This window comes from Artemia franciscana, chromosome 5 (genome assembly GCF_032884065.1).
Source record: "Artemia franciscana chromosome 5, ASM3288406v1, whole genome shotgun sequence".
NCBI lineage: Eukaryota > Metazoa > Arthropoda > Branchiopoda > Anostraca > Artemiidae > Artemia > Artemia franciscana.
The window spans coordinates 16619030-16644701 of record NC_088867.1 but is presented as its reverse complement, the minus strand read 5'-3'; the positions used below and the strand labels follow the sequence as shown (position 1 = coordinate 16644701).

Below are 25672 nucleotides of genomic sequence, written 5' to 3'. Positions count from 1 at the left end.
TATAGGAATAATAATGCATTGCACTGCATTTCTTATTCATTTCTTTGTTAGTGGCTGGATTCATCAATTTAATATTAAAGTGATAGCCGTCGGCTCCATCCCAAAAAATGATAGGATATTGTAGGGCATCGTAGCATCGATGAGTTTCAGCAATTCTTAACAACTGAGCGTTTCGCTTATGAAGAATAATATCGCGAGGTAAAAACTGATCACCGACCATAACGATTGCCACTTCGTCGATAGTTGGAGCATTGTATCTACGCACATGTTGGCCAGGAGGCGTCTTGTCATCGGAAATAACAATTTTATGCGTATCAGTAGGCATCAAATCGATGGCTGTTTTGAACAGACGCACTAAATTATTATTTTCGTGGAAAAGATGTTGCAATTGGGAAACGATTGTCCTTTCAACGTTGGGAGAAATTTCGCAACGTGCATTCAATTCAGAATTTCTATCACTGATGAAGTACAATTGTAAAAATTTATGATTCTCGCCTGAGAATGGTAGAAGGGGGACCCTGCTCTATGATAAATTTGCCCTTTTACTTTGAAAGTAGACATAAATTGATCTGGATTTTCGATTTGGGCTCCAAACGACGTCATTTGGAAACATGAGTTGTATTTTCTGATTTTTGACAAAAAACGCTTAGATTCTGACGTAGTTCCAGTAAGGAAAGTCTTCAATGGCTCTGGTGGTGCAGCCAATAGAGGAAGTTTAACTTTTCCTGAGGCGCAACACATTCCCATTGTTTCACCATTGAATTTCAAGGCCTTGCAATAGGGACAAATTTTAGACATTGTCCCGATTTGAACACATCTACTCAAGCTATAATCATCGACTGGGCTGTCCCTGAATGCCAGGCGATAACTTTCAGGTTGCTCTGATTCCTCGGCACGCTTTCTTTTCTTACTTTCTCTATCAGCAGCAAGCCTGATTTCTTGCTGTTCTTGTGATTCCTCGGCACGCCTTCTTTTTTCCCTTTCTCTTTTAGCAGCAAGTCTGCTTTCGTGTTGCTCTGGTAGTTCCTCGGCACGCTTTCTGTTCTTTCTTTCTCTATCAGCCTCAAGCCTGTTTCCTTGCTGTTCTTTTGATTCCTCGGCACGCTTTCTGTTCTTTCTTTCTCTATCAGCCTCAAGCCTGTTTCCTTGCTGTTCTTTTGATTCCTCGGCACGCTTTCTTTTCTGACTTTCTCTATCAGCAGCAAGTTTTTTGTCATAGACTCTTTGAGCATTTTCATCGGCTTTTGCCATTGTAAGTTCATCAGTCATTTTAAACTTAAACATTAATAGATTTCTACGTGAACATATATGTCTTAAATATCTTTAATGACGTCACCGTCATAGCAAAAATGACGACAACTAACTTCATGATTAAATATCTTTAATGACGTCACCGTCATAGCAAAAATGACGACAACTAACTTCATGACGTCAGTCGACACAGAAACATGACGTCACGTGACAGACAGACACACAGACAGACAACTTATTTATATATATATATATATACTAGCTGTTGGGGTGGCGCCACCCCAACACCTAGTTGGTGGGGCGCTTCGCGCCCCCCAAGCCCCCCCGCGCGCGTAAGTCGTTACGCGCCATATTAGTTACGCGCCATTGTAGTTGTGTCCCTGTGTCCCACCTGTGAATAGAGATAGATATAAATATATGTTTTTAACTACGTAAAACATGCGAATATACAACATTCTTCGCTGTCCCATTGTCTGTGCATATAAATAGATTGTCAGGTTTACTGACTCTTGAACATGCAACATATAATTGTCCATGGGAAAAACAATCCGTATTCAGATCTATACCTCATTATTCTAATGATGTGTCCCTGTGTCCCGGTCGTCATTTATATTCCCTGTGTCCCGGTCGTCATTTGTGTCCCGGTGTCCCAGTTTGTAATTTCTCTTTGAGTGTCCCGGTCGTCATTTATATTCTCTGTGTCCCGGTGTCCCGGTCGTCATTTGTGTCCCGGTGTCCCGGTCTCTAATTTCTATTCGAACAATCCCTGTGTCCCGGTCGTCATTTATATATCCCGCCTGTGCCCCCGGCGTCCCCGTTGTAGTTGTGTCCCTGTGTCCCGGTCGTCATTTATATTCCCTGTGTCCCGGTCGTGATTTGTGTCCGGGTGTCCCAGTCTGTAATTTCTCTTTGAGGTCCCCGGTCGTCACTTATATTCCCTCTGTCTGGGTCTAATGACGTCACCGTCAAAGCAAAATGACGACAACTAATTTCATGACGTCAGTCAACACAGAAACATGACGTCACCTGATCCAGAGACAGACAGACAACTTATTTATATATATATATATATATATATATATATATATATATATATATATATATATATATATATATGTGTGTGTGTGTGTGTGTGTTTTTAGCTACGTAAAACTTGCGAATATACAACATTCTTCGCTGTCCCATTGTCTGTACATAGAAATAGATTGTCAGGTTTACCGACTCTTGAACAATCCGTATTCATATCTATACCTCATTATTCTGATGATTGTCCCTGACCTTTGTTGATTGTGATTGCTAATCAAACATTCCCTGTGTCCCCATCGTCATTTATATATCCCCCCTGTGCCCCCCGGCGTCCCCGTTTTAGTTGTGTCCCTGTGTCCCAGTCGTCATTTATATTCCCTGTGTCCCGGTCGTTATTTGTGTCCCGGTGTCCCAGTCTGTAATATCTCTTTGAGTGTCCCGGTCGTCATTTATATTCCCTGTGTCTCGGTCGTCATTTGTGTCCCAGTCTGTAATTTCGTCAGTCGACAAACAACTTCATGACGACATACAGCTCAATCCTTATAATGACGTCAGTCGACAAAAATGACGTCAGTCGACACACAAACATGACGTCAGTCGACAAACACGTCCCAGTCGCCATTTGTGTCCCGGTGTCCCAGTCTGTAATTTCTCTTTGAGTATCCCGGTCGTCATTTATATTCCATGTGCCCCGGTCTGTATATACATTCGTTTTTGAATTAGAATATGATAAAATAAATTTTTTGTTTTTTTCCTTTTTAGTTTTTTATTGGTTTTTACCCTTTTTTTAGCTTTTTTAGTTTTTTTCTTTTTTCTTTTCAGTTTTTTTGTAGTTTTTACCTTTTTTAGTTTTTTTTTATTTTTATTTTTAGTTTTTTAGTTTTCTTTTTCTTCTTTATTTTTCAGTTTTTTCCTTTTTTTTTAGTTTTTTTTTCTTTTTCAGTTTTTAGTTTTTTAGTTTTTTTTATTAGTTTTTAGTTTTTTTTTCTTTTTAGTTTTTTTGTAGTTTTTACCTTTTTTTTAGTTTTTTTAGTATTTTCTTTTTAGTTTTTTCGTAGTTTTTACCTTTTTTAGTTTTTTTCTTCTTTTGTATTAATGCTAAAGCCAAGGTGCGAACCTGGAACCTCTCGGACCTAGAACCTGGAACATAACGCTTTACCAACTCAGCTACTTCGGCTTGAATACATTCGTTTTTGAATTGGTATATGATGAAATAATTCAGACGTCATATGCGGACAAACACAACGTCAGTCGACAGACAGACGCACAAACAAACAACTTATTTTTATTTATATAGATTTTCAACTACGTAAAACTTGCGAATATACAACATTCTTTGCTGTCACATTGTCTGTCCATATAAATAGGTTGTCAGGTTTTCATTTATATTCCCTCTCTCCCGGTCGTCATTTGTGTCCCGGTCTGTAATTTCTCTTTGAGTGTTTTTTCTTTTTAGTTTTTTCTAGTTTTTTACCTTTTTTCTTTTTTCAGTTTTCATTTTCTTCTTTATTTTTCAGCGTCACTATGAAATACATATCGCCGAACCTTTGTTTTTTTAACTAAAATCTGGTAGGCATTGATGACCTTATCCAAGTCAAAATCCCAAACCCAATCATCATCGCTATCATTTTCAGTTTTGATATGTTTTGACTCTCGCTGTCCAGGTGGATTTTAATCTAACTGCGCGGTTTTGCGTTCTTTATCCGCAAGCCTGTTTTCTTGCTGTTCTTGTGATTCCTCGGCACGCTTTCTTTTCTTACTTTCTCTATCAGCCGCAAGCTTGTTTTCTTGCTGTTCTTGTGATTCCTTGGCACGCTTTCTTTTCTTACTTTCTCTATCAGCCGCAAGTTTTTTGGCATAGACTCTTTGAGCAGCTTCCTCGGCTGTTGCCATTGTAGGTTCTTCAGTCATTTTACAGTTAAACATTTTTCTGTCAACGATCTTCTTACAATTAAAAATTTGTCTTTGAACGATTTTCTTAAATACTTTAAATGACGCCATCGTCATAACAAACATGACGACAACTAACTTCATGACGACATGACGACATGATGACATGACGTCACTCGACAGATAGACAGACAGACAACTTATCTATCTATCTATCTATCTATATATATAAAAATAAGTTGTCTGTGTGTGTGTGTGTCTGTCGAGTGACGTCATGTTTGTGTGTCGACTGACGTCATGTTTGTTGACTGACTTCATTTTAAGGATTGAGCTGTATGCGTCATGAAGTTGTTTGTCGACTGACGTCATGTTTGTCAACTGATGAAATTACATACCGGGACACCGGGACACAAATGACGACCGGGAAACAGGGAATATAAATGACGACCGGGAACCTCAAAGAGAAATTACAGACTGGGAAACCCGGACACAAATCACGACCGGGACACAGGGAATATAAATGACGACCGGGACACAGGGACACAACTACAACGGGGACGCCGGGGGCACAGGCGGGATATATAAATGACGACCGGGACACAGGGATTGTTCGAATAGATATTACAGACCGGGACACCGGGACACAAATGACGACCGGGACACTCAAAGAGAAATTACAAACTGGGACACCGGGACACAAATGACGACCGGGACACAGGGAATATAAATGACGACTGGGACACAGGGACACATCATTAGAATGATGAGGTATAGATCTGAATACGGATTGTTTTTCCCATGGACAATTATATGTTGCATGTTCAAGAGTCAGTAAACCTGACAATCTATTTATATGCATAGACAGTGGGACAGCGAAGAATGTTGTATATTCGCATGTTTTACGTAGTTAAAAACACACACATATATATATATATATATATATATATATATATATATATATATATATATATATATATATATATATATATATATATATATATATATATATATCTATTCAAAGGTGGGACACAGGGACACAACTACAATGGCGCGTAACTAATATGGCGCGTAACGACTTACGCACGCGGGGGGGGGGGGGGGGGCAACAGCTAGTTTTTATATATATAGATAGTCAGTAAAAAAAAAAAAATAGCGACGAAGACCACACTGCCTTTCCATAACAAAGATATACAAAGTAGAAACAATAGGGAAAACCTTTTCAAGACAGTGGAAATCAGTTCTGTGAATATATCGGCCCAATGTCTAAGGGCCGTCTTCAGCGCAATACGAGAACAAGAGAGAAAATATGTATATATAAATAAACTTACATTAAATTGTGAGAATTAAAACTGAAAAATGTTTTCTAAAAACTTTTTTCAAAACAGCCCTAGCTTCCTTACTTCAACGAAGTCAAACAGTCCGTAGTAAAGAACTGTAGTAAGGAGCGACCCGGCTCAATAGTAACCAAAACTCTAAAAAATGGAATTTTTATACCCAAAGCTACAACAAAAGAATTGCATTTTAATGCTGATTTTAAATATATAAGTTTCATCAAGTTTAGTCATACCCATCAAAAGTTACGAGCCTGAGAAAATTGACCTTCTTTTAGAATATAGAGAGAAACACCTCCTAAAAGTCATAGAATCCTAACGAAAATCACACCATCAGATTCAGCGTATCAGAGAACCCGATTATAGAAGTTTCAAGCTCCTATCTATAAAAATGTGGAATTTTGTATTTTTTGCCAGAAGGCAGATCACGGATGCGTGTTTATTTGTTTGTTTGTTTTTTGTTTTTTTTTTCCAGGGGTGATCTTATCGACCCAGTGGTCCTAGAATGTTGCAAGAGGGCTCATTCTAACGGAAATGAAAAGTTCTGGTGCTATTTTTAAGTGACCAAAAAATCGGAGGGCACCTAGGTCCCCTCCCACGCTAATTATTTTTCCAAAGTCAACGGATCAAAATTCTGAGATAGCCATTTTCTTCAGCGTAGTCGAAAAATCTTATAACTATGTCTTTGGGGACGACTTTCTCCCCCACAGCCCCCGTGGGAGGGGCTACAAGTTCAAAACTTTGACCTGTGCTTACATATAGTAATGGTTATTGGGAAGTGTACAGACGTTTCCAGGGGGATTTTTTGGTTGGAAGGAGGGGTTGAGAGGAGGGTTCTCTGATACTCTTAATCTGATGGTGTGATTTTCGTTAATATTGTATGACTTTTAGAGGGGTGTTTCCCCCTATTTTCTAAAAAGAGGCAGATCTTCTCAGGCTGGTAACTTTTGATGGGTATAATTGATCTTGATGAAACTTATATATTTAAAATCAGCATTAAAATGCGATTCTTTTGATGTAACTACTGGTATCAAAATTCCATTTTTAGAGTTTCGGTTACTATTGAGCCGGGTCGCTCCTTACAGTTCGTTACCACGAACTGTTTGATAAATCGGTTTAGTAAAATATTTTGTTAGATCATTTTTAATTAAATTTGAGTATAAAGAATTTAGTGAGTATTCCCCTAAGTTCCTGTTCAAAGAAATATGATTATTTATTTTGAGACTAATTTCGATTGATTCTCGAACCACCTGTTTTATCCCCAAACCATTACTTATGAGTGAAGAATTTTCAAGAAGTATCGTGTGGGACGGATTATTAAATATATGCCAACCTAAAGCAGAATCAAGGGAGTTGTTGGAACTATTTGAAATTAATGCCTTGTCTATGTCTTTTTTATGCTGTTGTAACCGTTTTTCTAGATTCTGATGGGTCCTGCCGGCATAGTAACTTCCACAATCACAGGGTATTTGATAGACCCTCTTTGGCGAGTACCTGGGGTCTTATCTTTACCGGAATTAAAGAAATGAATGATTTTTAAATTATTAGTTAAAACTACGTACAGATTATTTTTATTGTAAATATTTTTTAATTTTGTTGTGACTTTTGGGATATACGGAAGATAGACAATATTTGAGGGCTTATCAGTAGCCTCACATTGTGAAATATCTTCTTCGATTTTACAAGAATGTCTTACGGTTAATTATTTTATTGATAAAAGGAGTGGGGTATCCATTACCAAAAAGAATATCTCTGATAAAGTTTATTTCTGCATTTATATACGAATCGGAGCAAATATTCAGGGCACGATCAATGAGGAAATTTACAACTGCCCTTTTTACTTGTGGGGGGTGCCTTGCAATATTTTGATTCTGTTAGAGATATGGAAACTGTGTATGACTGTATGGACAAATTAATTGAAGCTTATAGAGCTAGGTTTATTGTAACAAGTTCGACCAAAAAAGTAAAAACAGAAGTAGTAACATTTGATAGCTCCATGAGCATTAGGGAGTATGCAGACAAAATTTGTAGAGCAGTATGTGTACAGCTAGGAAAAACTGGGGCAGATGAAATAATCCAAAAAGTACAATTACACGCTTTTACGCAGGGATTGCCAAAATATTTAATTAGACTTTTACTTTCTCGAAAACCAGATTCACTAAAAGAAGCCGTAAGGCTCATAGAAAGAGAAATACAAACAGATGAAACAATGAAAAAACTTGAACAAACGTCGATCAATATAACAGAAGGAGAGCATAATAAGGATTGGGGTAGAAAGCGAGTAATATTTTTGAAGGAATCTCAGCAGGACGGGTCTAGAAGCTTTTTTCGGCCCAGATGGGAGGAGACAAATGGCGATGGGAAGCGATTTCACAAGGAAGACAAAAGAAGAGACCAAAGGTCAAATCTGAAAAGACAGGGGATCACCTACTATTACTGTGGAAAGCCTAATCATTATGCTTCTGAATGTCGTACCAGAATTCGTAATGGGGACGGAGGTTATAGAAAATATGGATCCCAAAGGCAGGAAAATTCAGCCAAATTGTGGACTCAGAGGAGAACAATCCAAAGAGTCCCCTCGAGGAAGGGGCAAAGGACGATTTTTCAGACCATTTAGCGCTAACAGGGACATCCCAGGACCAAGCAACACATACACACCTGGAAGAGATGGAGGACATTTTGTTAGAGAATTCATTCCCAGAAACCAAAGAATTGATCAGGCAAATGCAGCAGAAGAATCGTTGGACGATCCTACACCCAGGTCATTTTGGCCAAACTACATATCAGGAAACGATCATGGGGTGAATTTAAACGAAAAGCCCAGCCTTTGAGGGTCGAAAAGGCTGCGAGTCACATTAGACCCTTATACAGTCTTCAATGTTGTGATTTTAATAATTCTACGAATATACCCATAGTTCACTGTTTTAGTATAGAGTGTTTTAAAAATGTACCTTGTTTAATTGATACGGGGCTTTGACTTCAATGATCAGAGAGGAAATCTGCTTTCCATGAATCTCTGTTGTAGTTTCCGTGATTTTGTTACTAAAGTATTATATTTTAATTATATTTTGGTATATTCTAGGGTACTTGTTAAATAGATGGAACGCATTTAAGAATTACGCTGCATAAAATCTAGCAAAAATGGGATACCTCTCTCGAATCGGTTACGATTTGCTTATTTTGAGTAAGAAAAGCTACGATGTAGGTGTATCTTAATTAAATGTTTAATGTGTGGTTAGGGCTTAGGTTATGTATTTCATAAAATACGTTCTGCGCGGCCTGCTTTCCATAATTGTTTATATCGTAGTTCCGATAATTTTGTTTCTAAAGTAATATATTATCACCATCTTTTGGTTTATTTTATTAGGATTAACCTAGCTTTCCTTCTCGGGTGTGTTCCGTTTAATTAACAATTACCTATTATATTATGATTAACCTAACTCCATTTCTTGATTGTGGTCTGGATAACAGACAAGTACTCTTTACTCTTTTTCTGATGATAGCTTAGTTTTTATTTCTAAGTACTCAAGCATTCATAACTGTTTTTTTTTTTTATTTGCGACTCAACTCAGATTTTTCTTTCAAAACCACTTTCACTCAATGTATATCCAATGTAATTTTAAAACTTTAAAAGGCCTTGTAATAATTCATGAATATACAAGTGCAGTTTCTTTGAAATTTCTCAGATAAAAAATGGCATATTATTCAAATTCGCAAGAAATAGAAACCTGTTTAGAATTAAATGCGATCAAATAGATCCAATTATCATGCCGCTTTTCCTGAATTAAAACCTAGGAGATGTCTAGAGCCGAATAAAAATTGCCGAGCATAGGAAGTGCGAAAAGTGGTCTCTTATGAACCGTCTAGAAAACTAACTAAAGTCGTAAATGTTTTCGTCTGTCTTTAAAAAGCGGTTTCTTTCTTTTCTAGTTTTCTAGGGGAAATGAAGAATCCACAAGTTAATTGTGATCACATGGAGCTAGTACAAACAAGCATCATCCCGGGTAATGAGGTTCAAATGGGATACCAGCATACATTGGTAAGCCTGTTCTTGTCAAACTAATTGTTAGTTTACTAGTTACTACAGTAATATATGTCAAAACGGAGGAGGAGGAGGAGGTATGACCCATTATGAATTTTGAGGTAAAGTGGTATTGAATGACCACTTCTAAAGTACACATGTTAAAAAAATAAAATTATTACCATCAGGTTCCTTATTTTTGCATTCTTTCCAATTGTCATTATTTTTTCTGACAACGCACACTCTTCTTTTTTATGGTTCCAGATATAGCTATAGCTATATACATAGAAAAAAAATGAAAAAAAGCAAGGGCGTGGTGAGTTTTCAGAAAAGTGGATACAATATTTGGAAGGGAATAATGGTTTAACTTTAATTTATTACCATGTGTGAAGTGGGCACGCACTTAAGCTTTACTGATTTTAAAATAAGTGAAGCAGGAAAAGTAATCGTGTAGAAATCTACAAATTGTTTTAAGTATAAAAACCTCAAAATAGCACTCAAAAATAAAATGAGTCGACTAGATCCATTTTAGGTATATTCTTTCCTGAAAACCATGATTTTTTGTTATTTTTCTTTTTATTGTTTCAAATTAACAAGTTTTTTGGGTACTACCATCAGGGCTGTACGCAGGATTTTTGTTTTGGAGGAGAAGGGGGTTGCAAAAGGATTTGTTTAAAATCCTTTTTTAAAAAAGTTGCGTTAAAAAATATAAAAATGACACGTAAAAAATTCGTTTGTGTCTATTCTTGTTACGTTTTTACGAGTTTGACAAATATTTCAAGAGGGATGGAGGATCTAATGCTCTCTGTGCACAAAAATAATACCAATAACAATGTTTCGACCGTTGATGTCGCCTGTATGGTTGTCCCAAATACAACTAAACATTTTTCATGATTTTCATTCTTATTGTATAATTTCCATCAAGATTGCTTCATTTCGTGGGGAAATCGTATCATATTCCTAAAACATTCAAATTTTGTGTTTTTAATGAATAGCTTAAAAGAACCAAGGACATTAAAATAAAACATATTTGATGACTATGGTTTTCTTGTGATTTTATTTTTATTTTTTCAAAATTACCAAATTTTATGGTTTTTGAAAGCGCTGCCACCAAACGTTGAATAAGTAATTGTAATAAATTAGTTGAATTTGGTAACTCTTTTTTCATCCATAAGAAGTCAAACATCGACAGACCTTCTTGACGTGTTGGTGTGATATAGTTGGATCTTATTTAGCTTAATGATTTCTTAACAACATTTTTTCTCCTTTATTTAAATTTGTTACCCTGTAGATTTGTTGTAGACGCGCCCTCAGTACATAACAAAGCATAAAGGCTCTTATCATTGATTAATAAAAACTTCCTGAAGAAAAATTTTGGTAAAATTCTAGTTTAGCTACTTTTTGCTATCTTGGAAAGGGGTTAGGTTAGGGAAATGAAACTTTTAGGGATGGGTCTACAGACTGAAATGTGCCCCGGGAAAGTATTTGAAAGTAACTACCTGTACTCTTTCTTCCTCTGGATGGCCCTGACCTTTGATGACCTTTAAAAATCTTTGTGTTACAAAAGTGAAACCATGCAAAATAGACCTTCTGCTTAAATGAAGTACAACAAAACTGTTGTCAGCTTCACAAGTTTGCTCAATCCTAATTATGAGATTTCAAAGACTCTACAAATTTCCTACAGTCTGAAAAAAACCCTTTAATTAGTCTTACAATTCTACTCAAATAAGAGGAATTGCATTTTCAGAACTAATACCAGAGAAAAAGAAACTGATAACTGAAAGTTAATATTAATTTTGTTTTGACAAAATTTCAATGTCAATGATAACCTGTCAAGTTCTAAGACCTAGAAATTAGAAGAGTATTAACATGGAAGCTTGATAATACTTCTCCGGAGTATGATTTTGGCCCTAGATTCATTGCTGAAAGTTTCATTTTTCTATTTTAACCCCTTGCCAGAATTTTACCATAATTTTTGCCAACTCAATTGAAGAGTCATTTAATACTTAATACTTAACACAAATAAAGTCCTAAAATTATAATTTTTTACTTAAAACAACCAAAAATTACAACGAAGAGGCCAATATAGATACGTGTTTTGAAAATCGGAATACATTTATTGTCTTTAATTAAGAGCAGCATACCCACAAAAATTTCTGAAAGTTTCAACTGAAACTTCCATGTTCACACGAATGTTTTGTCTTAGTTTAACCCATCCCTCTCAAAATTTCTTGAAATTTACAACTAAATTAACCTGACAGTTTTTGCAATATTGTAGATAAGCTCTTTTAACAACCTTGATGTACTTATTGCCTTATGATTTAGTTTAATAGTAATAACAGAAGTAACAGTTGCAGTAATAGCATATGTCGAAGTCACAGTCAAATTCACAGTATCAGTATTCGCAACCAGGTAAAGTTGAGGTCGTAAGGAGTCACAGTAGCAAGTGGTCCTTGTCGCAGTACAAGCAGTTGCAGTAACAAGTAGACAAAGTCACAAGTAATTACAGTCTTAAGTAGTTGCAGTAGCAAGTAGTTGTAACTAGCGGTAGCAACTAGTCTCTGCCGAAGTTACAATAGTCACAGTCACATGCATTTGTAGTCACAAGTAGTCATGCTTGCAAGTAGTCACATTCGCAGTTCCAAAAAGTCTTAGTCATAGTTTCAGGTAGCTGTAGTTGTACTCATAATTAGGTGTAGTCATAAGTAGTCAAAGTTGCAACAAATCGGAATCTCAGTCATAAGAAGTCTCGGTCATAAGTTGTCATTGTCGTGGTCATTGTCCCAACTAGTTGTAGATTCAAAAAGTTGCAATCACAAGCAGTAGTAGTGGCAAGTAATCATGGTCAAAGTCGAAGTTGCAATACTGTTTGTCATAGTAGCCCTGAAAGTTCAAGTAAATACCCTTAGATGTCCCTAAGAGTGTGCCGTTATTATGACCTGGTTGCACATAAACGCCTTTAGTTCAATATTCACTAAGGCTTTTCATTGATACCTTTACCCTTTTCGAACAAACCCAGAACATTGGGAAAGGTATAGAGCATTCCCCCTTTCCCAACGATAAATCCTGCGAGTAAACAATAGGCAAATTGCATAAATTACAACTCTTACCCCAAAGGCTATGAGAAGCATGACATTCCCATAGGCATGGCTTTTAGACCTTTGGACTCTTTTTAAAAAATTCCATTTTTTAAAAATTGGACCCATGTGGAGTGGGGGGGGGGCTAAAAGAGCTGGAGGACTGATTATTTTCAAATCACTCTTTGACATCCACGTAGTCATTATTTGCATACTGCTGATATTTCGTTTAACAACCAGCAAGCATATAGTGTGTTATAATTTTATTTTATCCCCCCCCCTCAGCATTTCCCGACAGCATTGTTACCATTCCTGAATCAGCTTTAAGCGGTGATTTTTGTCACTTGGTATCTTTTTCTTCAAGATAAATTTTTAAATTTCCTTTATTCTTAGGACTAATTTGTAGCTTTCTTAAGAACTTACATACCCCTTTTGGCCATCAACAAACCTTATTTTTAAATAATATGCAGCTTTTACAACTTAAAGCGCTTGCCCCAGGGCTTGTGTTGGTTTCTGTTGTCCTTCGAGGCAGATTTATTTCACCTTCATACTTCTTGGAACAAACGGGCTATAATTGAATGCCCTTGGGAGGGATGTGGCAAGAAAAGGATTTGGCAAGGGGGCTGGTTAACCTTTGGTCACTTTTGACTCTTGAAAACGGAACAAGAGCTCTTTTTTCTAATCAAGTGAGCCCCCTCTGAAGTTTCTACAGCAATCCCTGCCATGTCAAATGGTTCTAAAAAACAACAACAAATAAATAAATAATATATTGAAGCCGTTCGGCCGTTTACTACAGGCAAAGCTAGAGTTTTGCCTCCAAATTTTGTTCTTTCCGGGTTTCACTTATCTATAACCAGTGATTTATGTTCGTTTTAAAGCTTATTCATTATTTGACTTTATGTGCGATCGTCATTGGTTTAATGTAGTTTCCTTTCCTTTGCAAAAATTGTTTTGCTGGAAGAATTTCTGTGTGACAGTTTCTTAGGAATTATCCAAAGTTTTTTTTTATTGCTGTCAGAGTCATGTTTAAGTAATTTTTTTTTTTAAATGTACTCCTTCTTCCAATTAATAACAGGCTACTACTAAAAACAGACTAAAAATTTTTACGTGCGCCTCTTTTACCTTATTTGTCGAAATTGTCTTTTAAATTTGATTTGACAAATCGAAGAGCCGGCGTTTACCCCCTTCTCCCCCCCCCAAAAAAAAAAATACCCCCACGGAAAATTTACCCTGGAAAATACCCACCGCGGAAAATACAAAAGGCAAATGCCCTTTTGTATCTCTTCTCGTTCTCAATACATTCAAAATGTTATAATCCCTTCAAAATACGTTTATAACTACATTTTAATCAGTTCTGTAGACCGGAAAGGGTTCAGTGTACAAGTTTTTCCCAGCTACAAAGATTGTTACATAAGACCCACGTTAAAATGGCCAGAGAGAAACGATTGGAGCTTGACAGGGATATGGAGTTATATTTTTGAAAACAGTTTTTTGCCTCTCCTGGAAATTTTGGGAAAAGTCACTTAACACCTTTCGTATTTCCACAGCCGACCTTCACCAATTGTTAACCACTTATCCTCCAATGTAGTCGTTTCTCTTCATTGTAGATAATTTGTCGAACTTGTGACTCCCTCCTCTTAAGTTTTAATATCAGGGAACCGATTCTTGCTCTGTGAAGCGAATTTTAGACATAAAAACTGCGTTTGGCGTTCTCCCATTACTGTTGTACCCCCTACTGTTGGATGAAATTTTGAAAATTTCCTCTATAGAGGTGCAATCCTCATTAGCCCTGATTCACACAAGAAAAAAAATGTGTGATGTATTCTAGATTTAGTTTTATTGGAATTTATTTATTTTTTCCCTAGTCAATTCATGAATTGGTGACCTACAACTATGGAAAGAAAAAAAAACTTACTTTGCTAAAAATCTGTAAAAATCTGAAATGATAAAATAATATTTCTAATTGAATACCTGGACAAGATATTAAAATTTTCATGTTCATTTTTTTTGTAGTTTCTTAGTTCAGTTGTTTAGTTTAGTTCATGCTCATGTTCTAACTTTAGTTTTCCCGTAAGTATTATTATTTCAGATAATTTAGAAGGCTAAACATTTTGTCTTTATTTGCCCCATTCGTTTGTTGTTGTAAATTAGAAAACCGAAAAGTCGCAGTTTATTTATATTTTGTAACATTTAGCCATGATGTCGAAAAAAAGAAGAACAATGGTTGGACACTGGTCCTTTCGTAATTAAGATAAGCCACCTTCTATCTCGATTTATCACTTTAATATTTAATTAGGAAGTTGACATAAAACATTAAGATAGTTTTCTCTAAGCATCAAGTGTTGAAATCCAGTTCATTGTTGTATTTTACCGCCAGTGAATTTAATCCATAGCGATAGTTGGAAAACAAAAAAAGAATCGTGGATTGTTGGGAGTAAAGAGAATGCCCTGAGGTATTTGCTGTTGGCCGAATTTGACTTTTCTTTTAATATTTACTTAAGCTAGGTAAACAGATGAAGATGATGTTTTGCTTAATGGAAAATGTAGTTTTCGAACTTCGAAATTAGCTACAAATAAGATACGATAAAATCAAAATTCAATGACTTTTTTGAATTTAGTGAGCAATTTAGTGAATTTAGTGAGCACAAAAAACTCTTGTGCTAAAGGAAAGAAGCTTCCAGGAATGATTCCAAATGACCAGGAAGACCTTTTTAAAGCTCTTATCTCCGTCCCTTCTCCTAACCAGAAAAGTGACTTCTCATGATTCTAGGAAATTGTTTGTACTGGGTTGATTTGGGTCTCAGAAATTGGGTCTCTAGTTAACAAACTCCTCTTTTCTTTCCTAAATTTTATACTTTTAAAAATTGAACGAATATAAACAATTATTTGTGGTGACTGTTGTTCTACCTCTGTTATTCTGCCAATGACAAGAGGATATTTGTTAGACTTATTTTAAAAGGCTGCCTGAAGAGTAATCTTACTCTTGAAACTTAATCTTAAAAGCATAATCATAATTTATTTCTATATGGGTAGGTCGTCTTCCAGACGGAATTCTTCTTGTCATGCGTGGTACACTTCCGCCACTTGCGATGATATGATATTCGTTTAAAAAAAAAAAACGAAAAAAAGAGGGCCATGGAAAACTGAATATACATGTACGCAATATAATGCACCTCTATTATACTGCCAATGACAAGGGGATATTTGTTAGACCAGTTTTTAAAAGGCTGCCTGAAGAGTACTAAATATCTAGACTAGTTGACAAACAAAATCGATTTCGAGTTTGAATTTTGGCTAAAGTTGAATAATTTGAAGCAAGAAAAATTGCCAGTTGAGAGAAAATGCAAAAAACTTCGCTAAAAAAAGAAGATATAGGGACATCTAAAATTTAATCTCGAATATTTATTCTTTTTAAGATTTAATGAATATTCCAATAACTTAATCTTAAAAGCATAATCATAATTTATTTCTATATGGGTAGGTCGTCTTATCCCAAATCAAATTACAGTCACAGCATTTCATAAGCTATTTTTTGTTATTAAAAAAAAATTAATTTTTTCGGAGATAAAAATGATTTAAATGAACAAAATTCGTGGAATTTTCAGTATTTAGGTGAATAATGGTGATAGTTTATAATGGCTACTGGACTGAGACTGACAGGTTCCAATGGAATGTTGGAAGCTGTATCTTAAAAAAATGTAAATAATTAAAATTTACAATTTAGCACATGTCTAATTCCCACAAATGGGAAATACCGATAACCATTGATTTTCCGTTTGGTTTTCCTTTAGGTACGATGGGATTTCTGGCTTGACTTTTATTCTAGGAAAATTTTAGTTTTTGGTTTTCCCCTGCCTTGTAATAGGGATAACCTGATCACTTTTAAGAAAGAACGCACATAATTATGCTATCTTTGAACTAAGGGAAATATATAGAACGAAGAGAAATAAATAGTTTTTGATCTAAGGGAAATACAGATAATCTTATATTATGCAAATGATGTTTAACAAAGGTGAATATAAAAAAAATTCCATCTGACCAACTATTGGGCTTTTCCTTTCGGTTTTCTGATGGAAAATTCCATACCTCTGAATTCAGCATCACTGTTGACCTTGTAAACACTTACTTTGGTGAAGAACGATCTTCAACAATGTTTATATATTTAGCAATTCAGTTCTATTACAAGCTTCTTAAAATATTAGGGTACTGCAAACCGGAAAAGCTATTTTGTCGTCCATGAAGTGCACAGCTTAGATACCAATATGCAGTTATGAAAACTTGACTTATTTTTGGGACACAGTTCGCGGTAGCGATGCTAGCGGCTGGAGACAAGAAACTGGTATTAGTATTTAATTGGTAACAGGAAACTGGTATTGGTATCTAAGCTGTGTATGCAACAGAACAAAATTGCGTTCCCGCCTATGGTGTTGTAGTACGATCTAGGAGGCGCCAAGTTCAGAGCTCTGTATCAAAAGCTTCTCATGGGCAAGATAGGAGTTTTCATAAATGTATTGGTGTCTAAGCTGTAATGAAGTGTCAAATTAAACACATGCTTAGCCGAGATTACAATTAAGACTTTTGGCACAATCGGGATTGCCCCTCTCCTCACTCCAGTATATATTCTCGTTTTCCGTGGGTTGGTAGATTTTAGAGTCCTTTAACTCTACCATTCTTATACCATTTTCCAAAGGCATACGATGCTTTATTTTTTTCAAGTCACCATCGTTATTTATTGTACATCTGCCTTCTGTACTTTTGACCCATTGCTCCTCCTTCATATATATTTAATGTACGTTTACACACTATTGTATACTATTTTCTAAAATATGAAGCAAATCAGTTTATTCCAATGAAGCTTTAAAAAAAAAACGTCAGAAGCATTTTTCTACCGTAAGAGGTGAGGTGTCAACCCACAGCATCCTGTTTCAGGCTTAGCCAAGGAAAACGAGAGACTAACTTCTAACCCCTCCCCCACATCTCTTTTTATATCTATCTCAAAGATCAAGACAAGTTAGGCAGTCGGGTTATTGAAATGTGGTTTATAGGCATCCATCATATCAGCTGATGCCAAATCACATATCCATAAACATAACTTTATGAAAAATCCAGTTAACCATCTTATTTAAATCTAGTATTAGCATAAATACGTGACTTTTCAGGAGCAAATGGGCTACTGTGCGTTATTACTTTCTATACAACTGGAAAGCTCAATATGTAGTTTCCAATACTTTTTTTTATCGATTGACTATATTCTTTTATACTATTATGACAATATTCTGGCTATTTTCTTTGATTAGATATGATAATAACAATAAGATATAATTTATAACAATAATAAGAATTATAATAAAATAATACAAAATAGTTATGATTTTTTATAATAAAAACATATCTTATGTTAAGAATAATAAGATTACTATATTCTTTTCATACTTTTTAATCGAATGTCATAGAATTCTTAAATGACTGCTGCTTGGTCCTCGTTGGGACAAAATTGTAGTTTGGTGACACAAAATGACTGAATTTTCGTTCCATTGCGCAAACTTTTATGGTGGTAGGTCAATCCTCTTAAAAATAAGATTCTTTTGGGGGGGGAGGAGGGCAACAAAAGATGTTACTTGTACGATAAGCCCACTACCGCTCAAGTTGCTCATTCATTGGCGCATTATGGAACCGGTTTTTTTCGTTAGTTTCTTTCGACTTAGTTTGAGACAATACAAAGCGAAGTGACAGAATAAATGAGAGATATATAATTTGTGTTGTGTAATCACACAATAGGCGGGTTGGGGGTGGGGTAAAGTATTTGGAGGGTATCAAGTTAGAAAGCAATTCTTACTACACTGTGTGCAGAATAATTGTACCTAACACAATAGGCACGCGGACCCACTATACTTTACCCCCACCCCTCTAATTTGCAAATATTTAGCCCAAATTTGTTTCTAATGTATTATATTTTTATCTTACTTTGGTATATTTCATTCGGATTAAGCATCAGAGAAACATATTAGAATAATATTAGGTAGTGGGTATATCATTACAAGTACCAAAAAAACTTTAAAAAAAATATTAAGCATTTCTTTATATTCATTTTTGTTAAGCTTTTATGTAACAAAAACAGATACGTTCTTGCACAAACAAAATATTTATATCTTTGCTTTTTCTGACCAAGGCACTGCCTATAGAAAAGGTGGTCGTAAAAACTTCGGAAGGAGCAAACTCGAATGGATATTGAAAGTTTTATCGCTCTTTCCAACAGTTCAAAGAGATTGGAGGGCAACCAGCCCCACTTCCCATGGCTATTATTTCTTCAAGAACATCCTACACAAATTTGAGATAGCCATTTTGTTCAGGATAATTGAAAGGTTCAGCAATTATGTCTTTGGGGGTGTCAACCGTCAAGACAAGGGCTATAAGTTATGCTAGTTTCCAATCTTTAGCCTATAAGGTTCTTATGGACGGGGTTGTCGTATAAGCCTGGAGGGCTCAGTCAATTTGAAATCAGAAATTTTAGTGCCCTTTTCAAGACTAAATAGCGTTCAAAGGGCAGCTACCTCCCCAAGCTCTTTTTTCCCAGAATTTATCCACTCGAAATTTTAAATAGCAGTTTGGTTCTAAATAGCCCCAAGACAATATATTAATGCTTCTAGGGTTAATACTAACCCCCCCCCCAGAGCCTGGGGGAATTGGCTGTAACCTTTACCCCAGGGGCGCATAAGGTTTTTATGGAACTGTCGGTCATACAAACTTTCAAGGAGGCTTATTTTATTGGAAATAGAGCGCTTTAATTTCCCTTTTAATAGTCAAAAGTGATCGGAGGGCAACTGGAATCCCCTCCGTCCACGCCCTTATTTTCCCGAATCTTATCAAAATTTTGATTTAATCATTTAGTTCAAAACAGTTCGAAGATTGTATGGATATGACTCCAAGGTTGACAAACCCTAGAGCATAGAGGCAAGGGTTGCAAGCTATGCCCCGGGGGCAGAAAAGGTCCATTATCAAAGGAGTGGTCGTATAAACTCTGGAAAAGACTCACTTGATTGAAAATTGAAAATTTTAGTTCCCTTTTTAAGAGTAAAAAGTGATAAGAGGGAAAATAGCTCCCCCTCTTCCCGTGCCTTCTTTCCCGCAAATGTATCCGATTTTGAGATAGCCTTTTTGTTCAAAATAGTCCAAAGATCATATCGTCAGTCGGGTATCAAAAGGATGTATCTCCATAATTATAAGTTCTCGGTAGAGCAGAAAAAAATCTTCACAACTTTTTCACTTCCCCTCCGATAACCGTAGAACAAAGAGGGATTGATATGTATTGATTTTACATATCGATCGTATCCGTCTTAGAACCAAAACTTCCAATAATTATACGGAGATAAACTCTCCAGTCTAAGTTTAGATATTGAGTAGAACCATAAGTCTACCTATTGCCTTTGAGCCACCATTTCTAAACCCATAGTTAGCCTTTAGAGGATTAAAATCTACTCCTTTGTTTTACTACTGTCTTTTATTCTCTCTATTATTTCTTAGTTGATTTTCCTCCTTCCTTTTTCCTATTCTTTTTTCTTTGTTTTTCACTGGCTTAGAATATTCGTCGGCTTGTTTCTGTAAACCTATTTACGATATGATTCTTTTGGGTTTTGTTGTAATTCCGTTTCAATTCATTCGATTGCATTAGTGCCAAAATAAAACAAACTTACTAATGTCATTGACTTCCAATTCACAAGGAATAAAAAGATAGAAATTTTTTTTTTTCATCACTGAATTCATTTGACTTTAAACCTAGTGCTAGCTAGATTGATGAATAAAAGATGGTTATGTGATGTGTTTCTCGTGCTTGCCCATAATCAGCTATAAATGTAATAGTAGTGCAATAGCTTAATATAAACATTATTCGTGCGTCAAAGAATGTTTTCTTTAAAAGAAATCAGAAAATTTCTCTTCTTCACTAACGAAAGTAAAGAGCGGCAATAAAACTTAAAACAGGCCAAAATTATTCCTCGGATCTATCTCTTCCTCAATCCCCAGTCTTTGCACTCAAATTTTACGGGATTTCAAAAATAAATTTTGTTCCAATTGAACTTCCCTTGTTGGAAAAAAAAATTAGTATTTGGGTCAAAAGCTAAAAGTAAGTCTGGAAGTTAAAAAGAAGAAGGCGACGCCAATGATATTTGGAATGATTTTGTTTATTTTAAGCTTTAGTGTCGCTCTTCAATTTCATAAGAAAATTATGTCAAGTGTGTTTTTTAAGTTCTGTTGATTTTTCCTTTGTGTAAACAGAATTAAACTAATTATGAAAAGGCCTACCTTCAAACCTCATTCTCCAAATCAAAATTTAGTTTTTTGCATATCAGTATATATGTTTGCAAAAATGCATGGGGGGGTTACAACCCTGATGGTTTCAACCCTCCAAAGATTGCATTACTCAATTTATGAAAAATTGATTCTTCAAATCGACTAAAAACAGTGGATTAATAGATAATATTTTTATTAAAGTAACTAGACACAGTTCAATATTATTTTCGTACAAATACTGTTTAAAACCTTTAACCAACTATTTAGTAATATTTCTATGTTTCATGAGCTAGGGGATGGGGGAGGGGCAATTATTTTGGTTTTAACATAAACAGTTGTAATCCTCCGGAAATTGAATCACTTGATTTATGTTAGAACGATTCTTCAAGTGCACTTGAAGCAGTACATTTTCAAATAATGTTTTAATTAAAGTAAGTACACACTTCAAAATTTCTTTTTTTGTCATTATTACTATATGAAACCTCAAAAAATCTATTTTATAATATTTCTGAGTTTAAGAAAATATTTGTCAATTGAACATTTTGCATGCATATTAAAGTATAAACCAAAATGATATTTTAAAAGTGAATAATTTATTCAAATTTTTCGAAATTAAAGCCCCGTCAGTATTGCTATCGTCTTACTTTTTATGTATCGTAGTAAATCATGAAACATACTCTCTTAGGGTAGGATTGGTGGGAGCTGTATGATTTACCACTTTAAGAAAACTAATCCTTATTATTCTACATTGGAAAGGACACCTCATATATAAGGCCAAAGAATAACTTATATTCTTTGTATTCTATTATTTGCTTTTGATAACTTATATTAATTATAATGGAAAAAAAAACAAAACAGTATTATCAATTGATAGGAAATAGAAAATTCAAAAATAAAACGAACAAAAATAGTTCAGAATTTCAAAAGATTTACTCTCGAAAGCAGTCACAAGTAGGTGTAGTTGCATCTGCGACACGTTGCTGTCACCATTTTATGGTGTCGCAGTCGGAAGGAGTTAAAGTCGTTGTCGCAACCAGTCGCATTTTTAACTGCAATAGTAATAATAGTGGCCCTTGCAGTTTTGGCTTAACTCCTTAACCTATTCCTCAGATATTGCAGATATGCCTTTTTGATAATTTGCATGCGGATAGCTTCTTTTGATTTCGGTCAACATTGTCTTCACCATCTTTCGAAATTTTACCTCAGTAGCCATAGCCTTTTTGGGCACATTCAGGATTAAAATTTCCCCCTTTCTCAATAATAAATCCTGCATGCATAAAATGGACAAATACTATAATTTGTATCTAAAAGGACAAGAGGTGGGGCAGGTAGTCCTCTGTTCCTTTTTTAGCATCCCTCTTAATATGCCTTTAAAGTTTTAACTTAACACACTTGGACGTGCCTTAGATATTACCCTTTTGACAAACCTACTCCATAAACAGTGTTTGATTTTGTTTGAAATACCCATCAACATTTTGTAAAAGTTTCAACTTAATGCCCTTAACCATCTACAGACTTGCCTTTTTGCCCAATAACCAACCTTACATATAAACAATGAACAACTTATATAACTTAAAAATTCTACCTGGTGGGGGTGATATCTTGCCCAGAAGTATAGTTATTTGACTTTTTGACTATTTAGACAAGATAACTATCCAAAGTTTTGAGTCATTGGAAGACATGCCGCTAAAAATAAAATGGGAAGGGGACTGGTTGCTCTTAAAGCACTTTTTAACCTCCCTCTGAACACATCCTATAAGCTTAAACGTAATACCCACGGCTGTCCTTGATATATCACAGAGACACTTTTTTGATAAACTGGATGCACATAGCATCTTTTGATTTATTTTAACATGCCCCTCGACATTCTCCAAGGTTTCACCTTAATACCCTTGGTCTTTCCAAACACGCCCAAAATCAAACATTCCCCCTTTTCTCAATGATTAATCCTGTATGTAAAAAAGGGCAGATTGCAAAACTTAACACCCCCTGCCACGGGGCTATGGGGCCAATACGACCCCAGAAACAAAGTTATAAGAATTTTTGATTGTTTTGAACAAAATTAAATTTTTTCAAAATTTTGATCTGTGCTAAGAGAAGGGAATTTCATAAATGACCAAAGTGCCTGGTTGGTTTTTGAAAACTCTTCAAAATCCCCCTTTTATCGTAGCTAGAAATTTTCAGTTTAATTCCTTCAACCGTACCTTAAATATTGCTGATCGCTCTTCTGAAAGCTAGCACAACAAAGTATATTTTTCAAAAAGTATATTCTTTTCAAAAGCCGCGGGGGTTTATGTTATCTCCCTAACCATAGTTTTTTAATGTTTAGACTATTTTGAACAAGACGGTCATTCTAAAATTTTGACCAAATTTTTGGGAGGAAGGCAACTAAAAAGTGCACATGGGAGGTGCTAGCAGCCCTGTAATCACTTTTTAAGATTCACCTAAGCGTTTCCTGAAAGTTTCTTTTTAATACCCTTAGATGTTCTTTAAGTATCATAGGTCTTTATTTGTCATAAACTGGATGCACATAGCGCCTTGTGATTTAGTGTAACATACCCCTTAATATTTTCAAAAAGTTTCACCTTAATACCCTTATTCTATTTGGATGCACCCAAAATCAAACATTTCCCCTTTTTCTAAGGCTAAATCCTGCATGTAAGCAATGGGCAAACTGAATAATGGCTAATCCTGGTCCTGGGGCTGCAGGGGGATGGCATCTTTGGATGCATAAATATTAGACATTTTGACTAATTTTGACAAATTTATTATTCTAAAATTTGGACCAGTATTGAGCAGAGGAGGCAACTAATAAAGCCAAAAAGGGGGTTCTCGTCGCCCTTTAAACTTTCTTCAACATGTCGCCAACATACCTTGAAAATTTGAACTTAATAGCTTCTGCCGTATCTTATATATTGCTGATATTTCCTTTTCACAACAAGCAAGTACATAATGGTTGATTCTGTTCAGCATCCCTTACAACATTTACTTCGAATTCTTAATACCCTGTCCCTTTAGAAGACCCAGGATCAAACAAGCCTGTTTTTTCAATAAATAAACCTAATCAACTAACAAATGGCACCTTGCGCAGATTACAGCCCTTGCCCAGTGAGCTGAGGAGGGTGTCCACCCCGTTGGCATGTTTAGTTAAACTGTAGATTTTTTTTTACCAAAATGACTATCTCAAGATTTTGATTGGATCCGTTAAGGGGTAATGGTCGCCCAGGGGGGGGGGGGGGGGGGGGGGCTGGCCACCCTCCCAATACTTTTGACTCTTAAAGGAGCACTGGAACTTTGCATGTTTTCAATGTTAATACGACCATACATTCCACATAAACCGTGTTTTTTAATAATGGACAACCTGCACAACTTACATATTTTTCCCCGTGAGCTCTGGGGGAAGATGGGGCTGTCAACCCCAGATACATAGCTATTTGACTTGCGGACTATATTGGACAAAATGACTATCTCTATTTTGTAATGCGTTCCGTTTTGCAATAGAATGAGCCCCCCCCCCTCCCTCCAAAGTTTGTACGACCCCCCTTCCATATTAATTGCCACTGGGGAAAAAGTAATAAATAAATAGATAATATCATTTTGAGACCTTATGACTGTTTACTATAGGTGATACTATAGTATTGCCTCTGGTATCTAAAGTTGTCAATGAATATCAATATAAATACAATTACTGAAGCACCATCTTTTATTTAGCAGCTGAGCTATTTTTTGCTGCAAGAAAATCTCTTGAAGAGGGAGGTTTAAGCTTCAAGGCCCCCCTAAGTACCCTTTTTAATATCCTGTTTTAAATAAAATACGTGATGCACACAAAAGAACCTGCATCTTGATTATCAATATTTTCTCAATAAGTTAATTCGAATGCAAAAGATATGTATTTAGTGTTTTCTTGGAAAGCTAAAAAGTTCGAAATTCACCTTTTTTAAATCCTCCTTTATTGCACTTATCTTCGTGTCAAAGAAAATTGTAAGCTGAGTGCAAAACCATCCGCTTCCCAAAAGCTTGTTCGGAAAAAAATGAGGTTAAAGATTTTAAATTCTGCTTTTTGAACGGTCCATTGCCTGAATAATAAACATCTATCAAGCTAATTTTCCCTTGCCATTAGTTATTGTTGTGAAAATAAATCAATAGGATAGTAAGATAATTTTCAGGGGTGGGTCTAGAAAAAAATCTTAGGTGGAAGACACTGGACTAAGGGTGCCAATGTGACTCATGGTGGGCACGAAATTAAAAAGTTTATTTAAAAAAAAAATTAAAAGAAAAAAGAACGGAATAAGAGTGCCAGAAGTGTCTTTGGGGGAGGGTCGCCCTCTACAACCCCATATATCTATTCCTGGTCTAAATTACTTTTAATTGTCTCATTCATCTAATTTCAATCAAATTAGCTATGTAGTTAAAATATAAATATAGTTAAAAAAAATAATTAATATATCGTTAAAAATAAGATATATGGATTTATTCACACGAAAGCCCTATTGGGCCATTCGCTATTTAATTAGTCACATAACTAAAATTAACGATTTTTTGAGGATGGAGGGCTCTATTTTTAGTCAAAACTTAATTTTCGATTTCTGGGTATATTCAGATATTTTTCGAAAATATACAGAAATATCCTTAAATCGCCTTGCACATTTAGCCGTCAGTCTTCGTCTCTTATCCATTCTATGCTCGCGTTCAGATTTTCTATTTTTATGCATTTTGAACTTTTAGCTACGAAGCTACTTTTCAATCTGTCATTATGAATAGACAAATAGCTAAAACTGTGTTACCACGCT

General features: G+C 35.5%; 1 protein-coding gene across 2 annotated transcripts in view; it reads left to right on the top strand.

Annotated features, from left to right (window-relative positions):
* Positions 1 to 25672, top strand: part of LOC136027032 (chloride channel protein 2-like) — a 172142-nt gene that overhangs the window by 46201 nt on the left and 100269 nt on the right. Inside the window, exon 3 of one of the 2 annotated variants that reach the window (XM_065703946.1) lies at positions 9429 to 9537. In XM_065703946.1, the coding sequence (XP_065560018.1) occupies positions 9429 to 9537 (109 nt within the window). Of the gene's footprint in view, positions 1 to 9428; positions 9538 to 14891; positions 15050 to 25672 lie in introns of those variants that run through there. The other variant, XM_065703948.1, reaches the window with a different exon arrangement.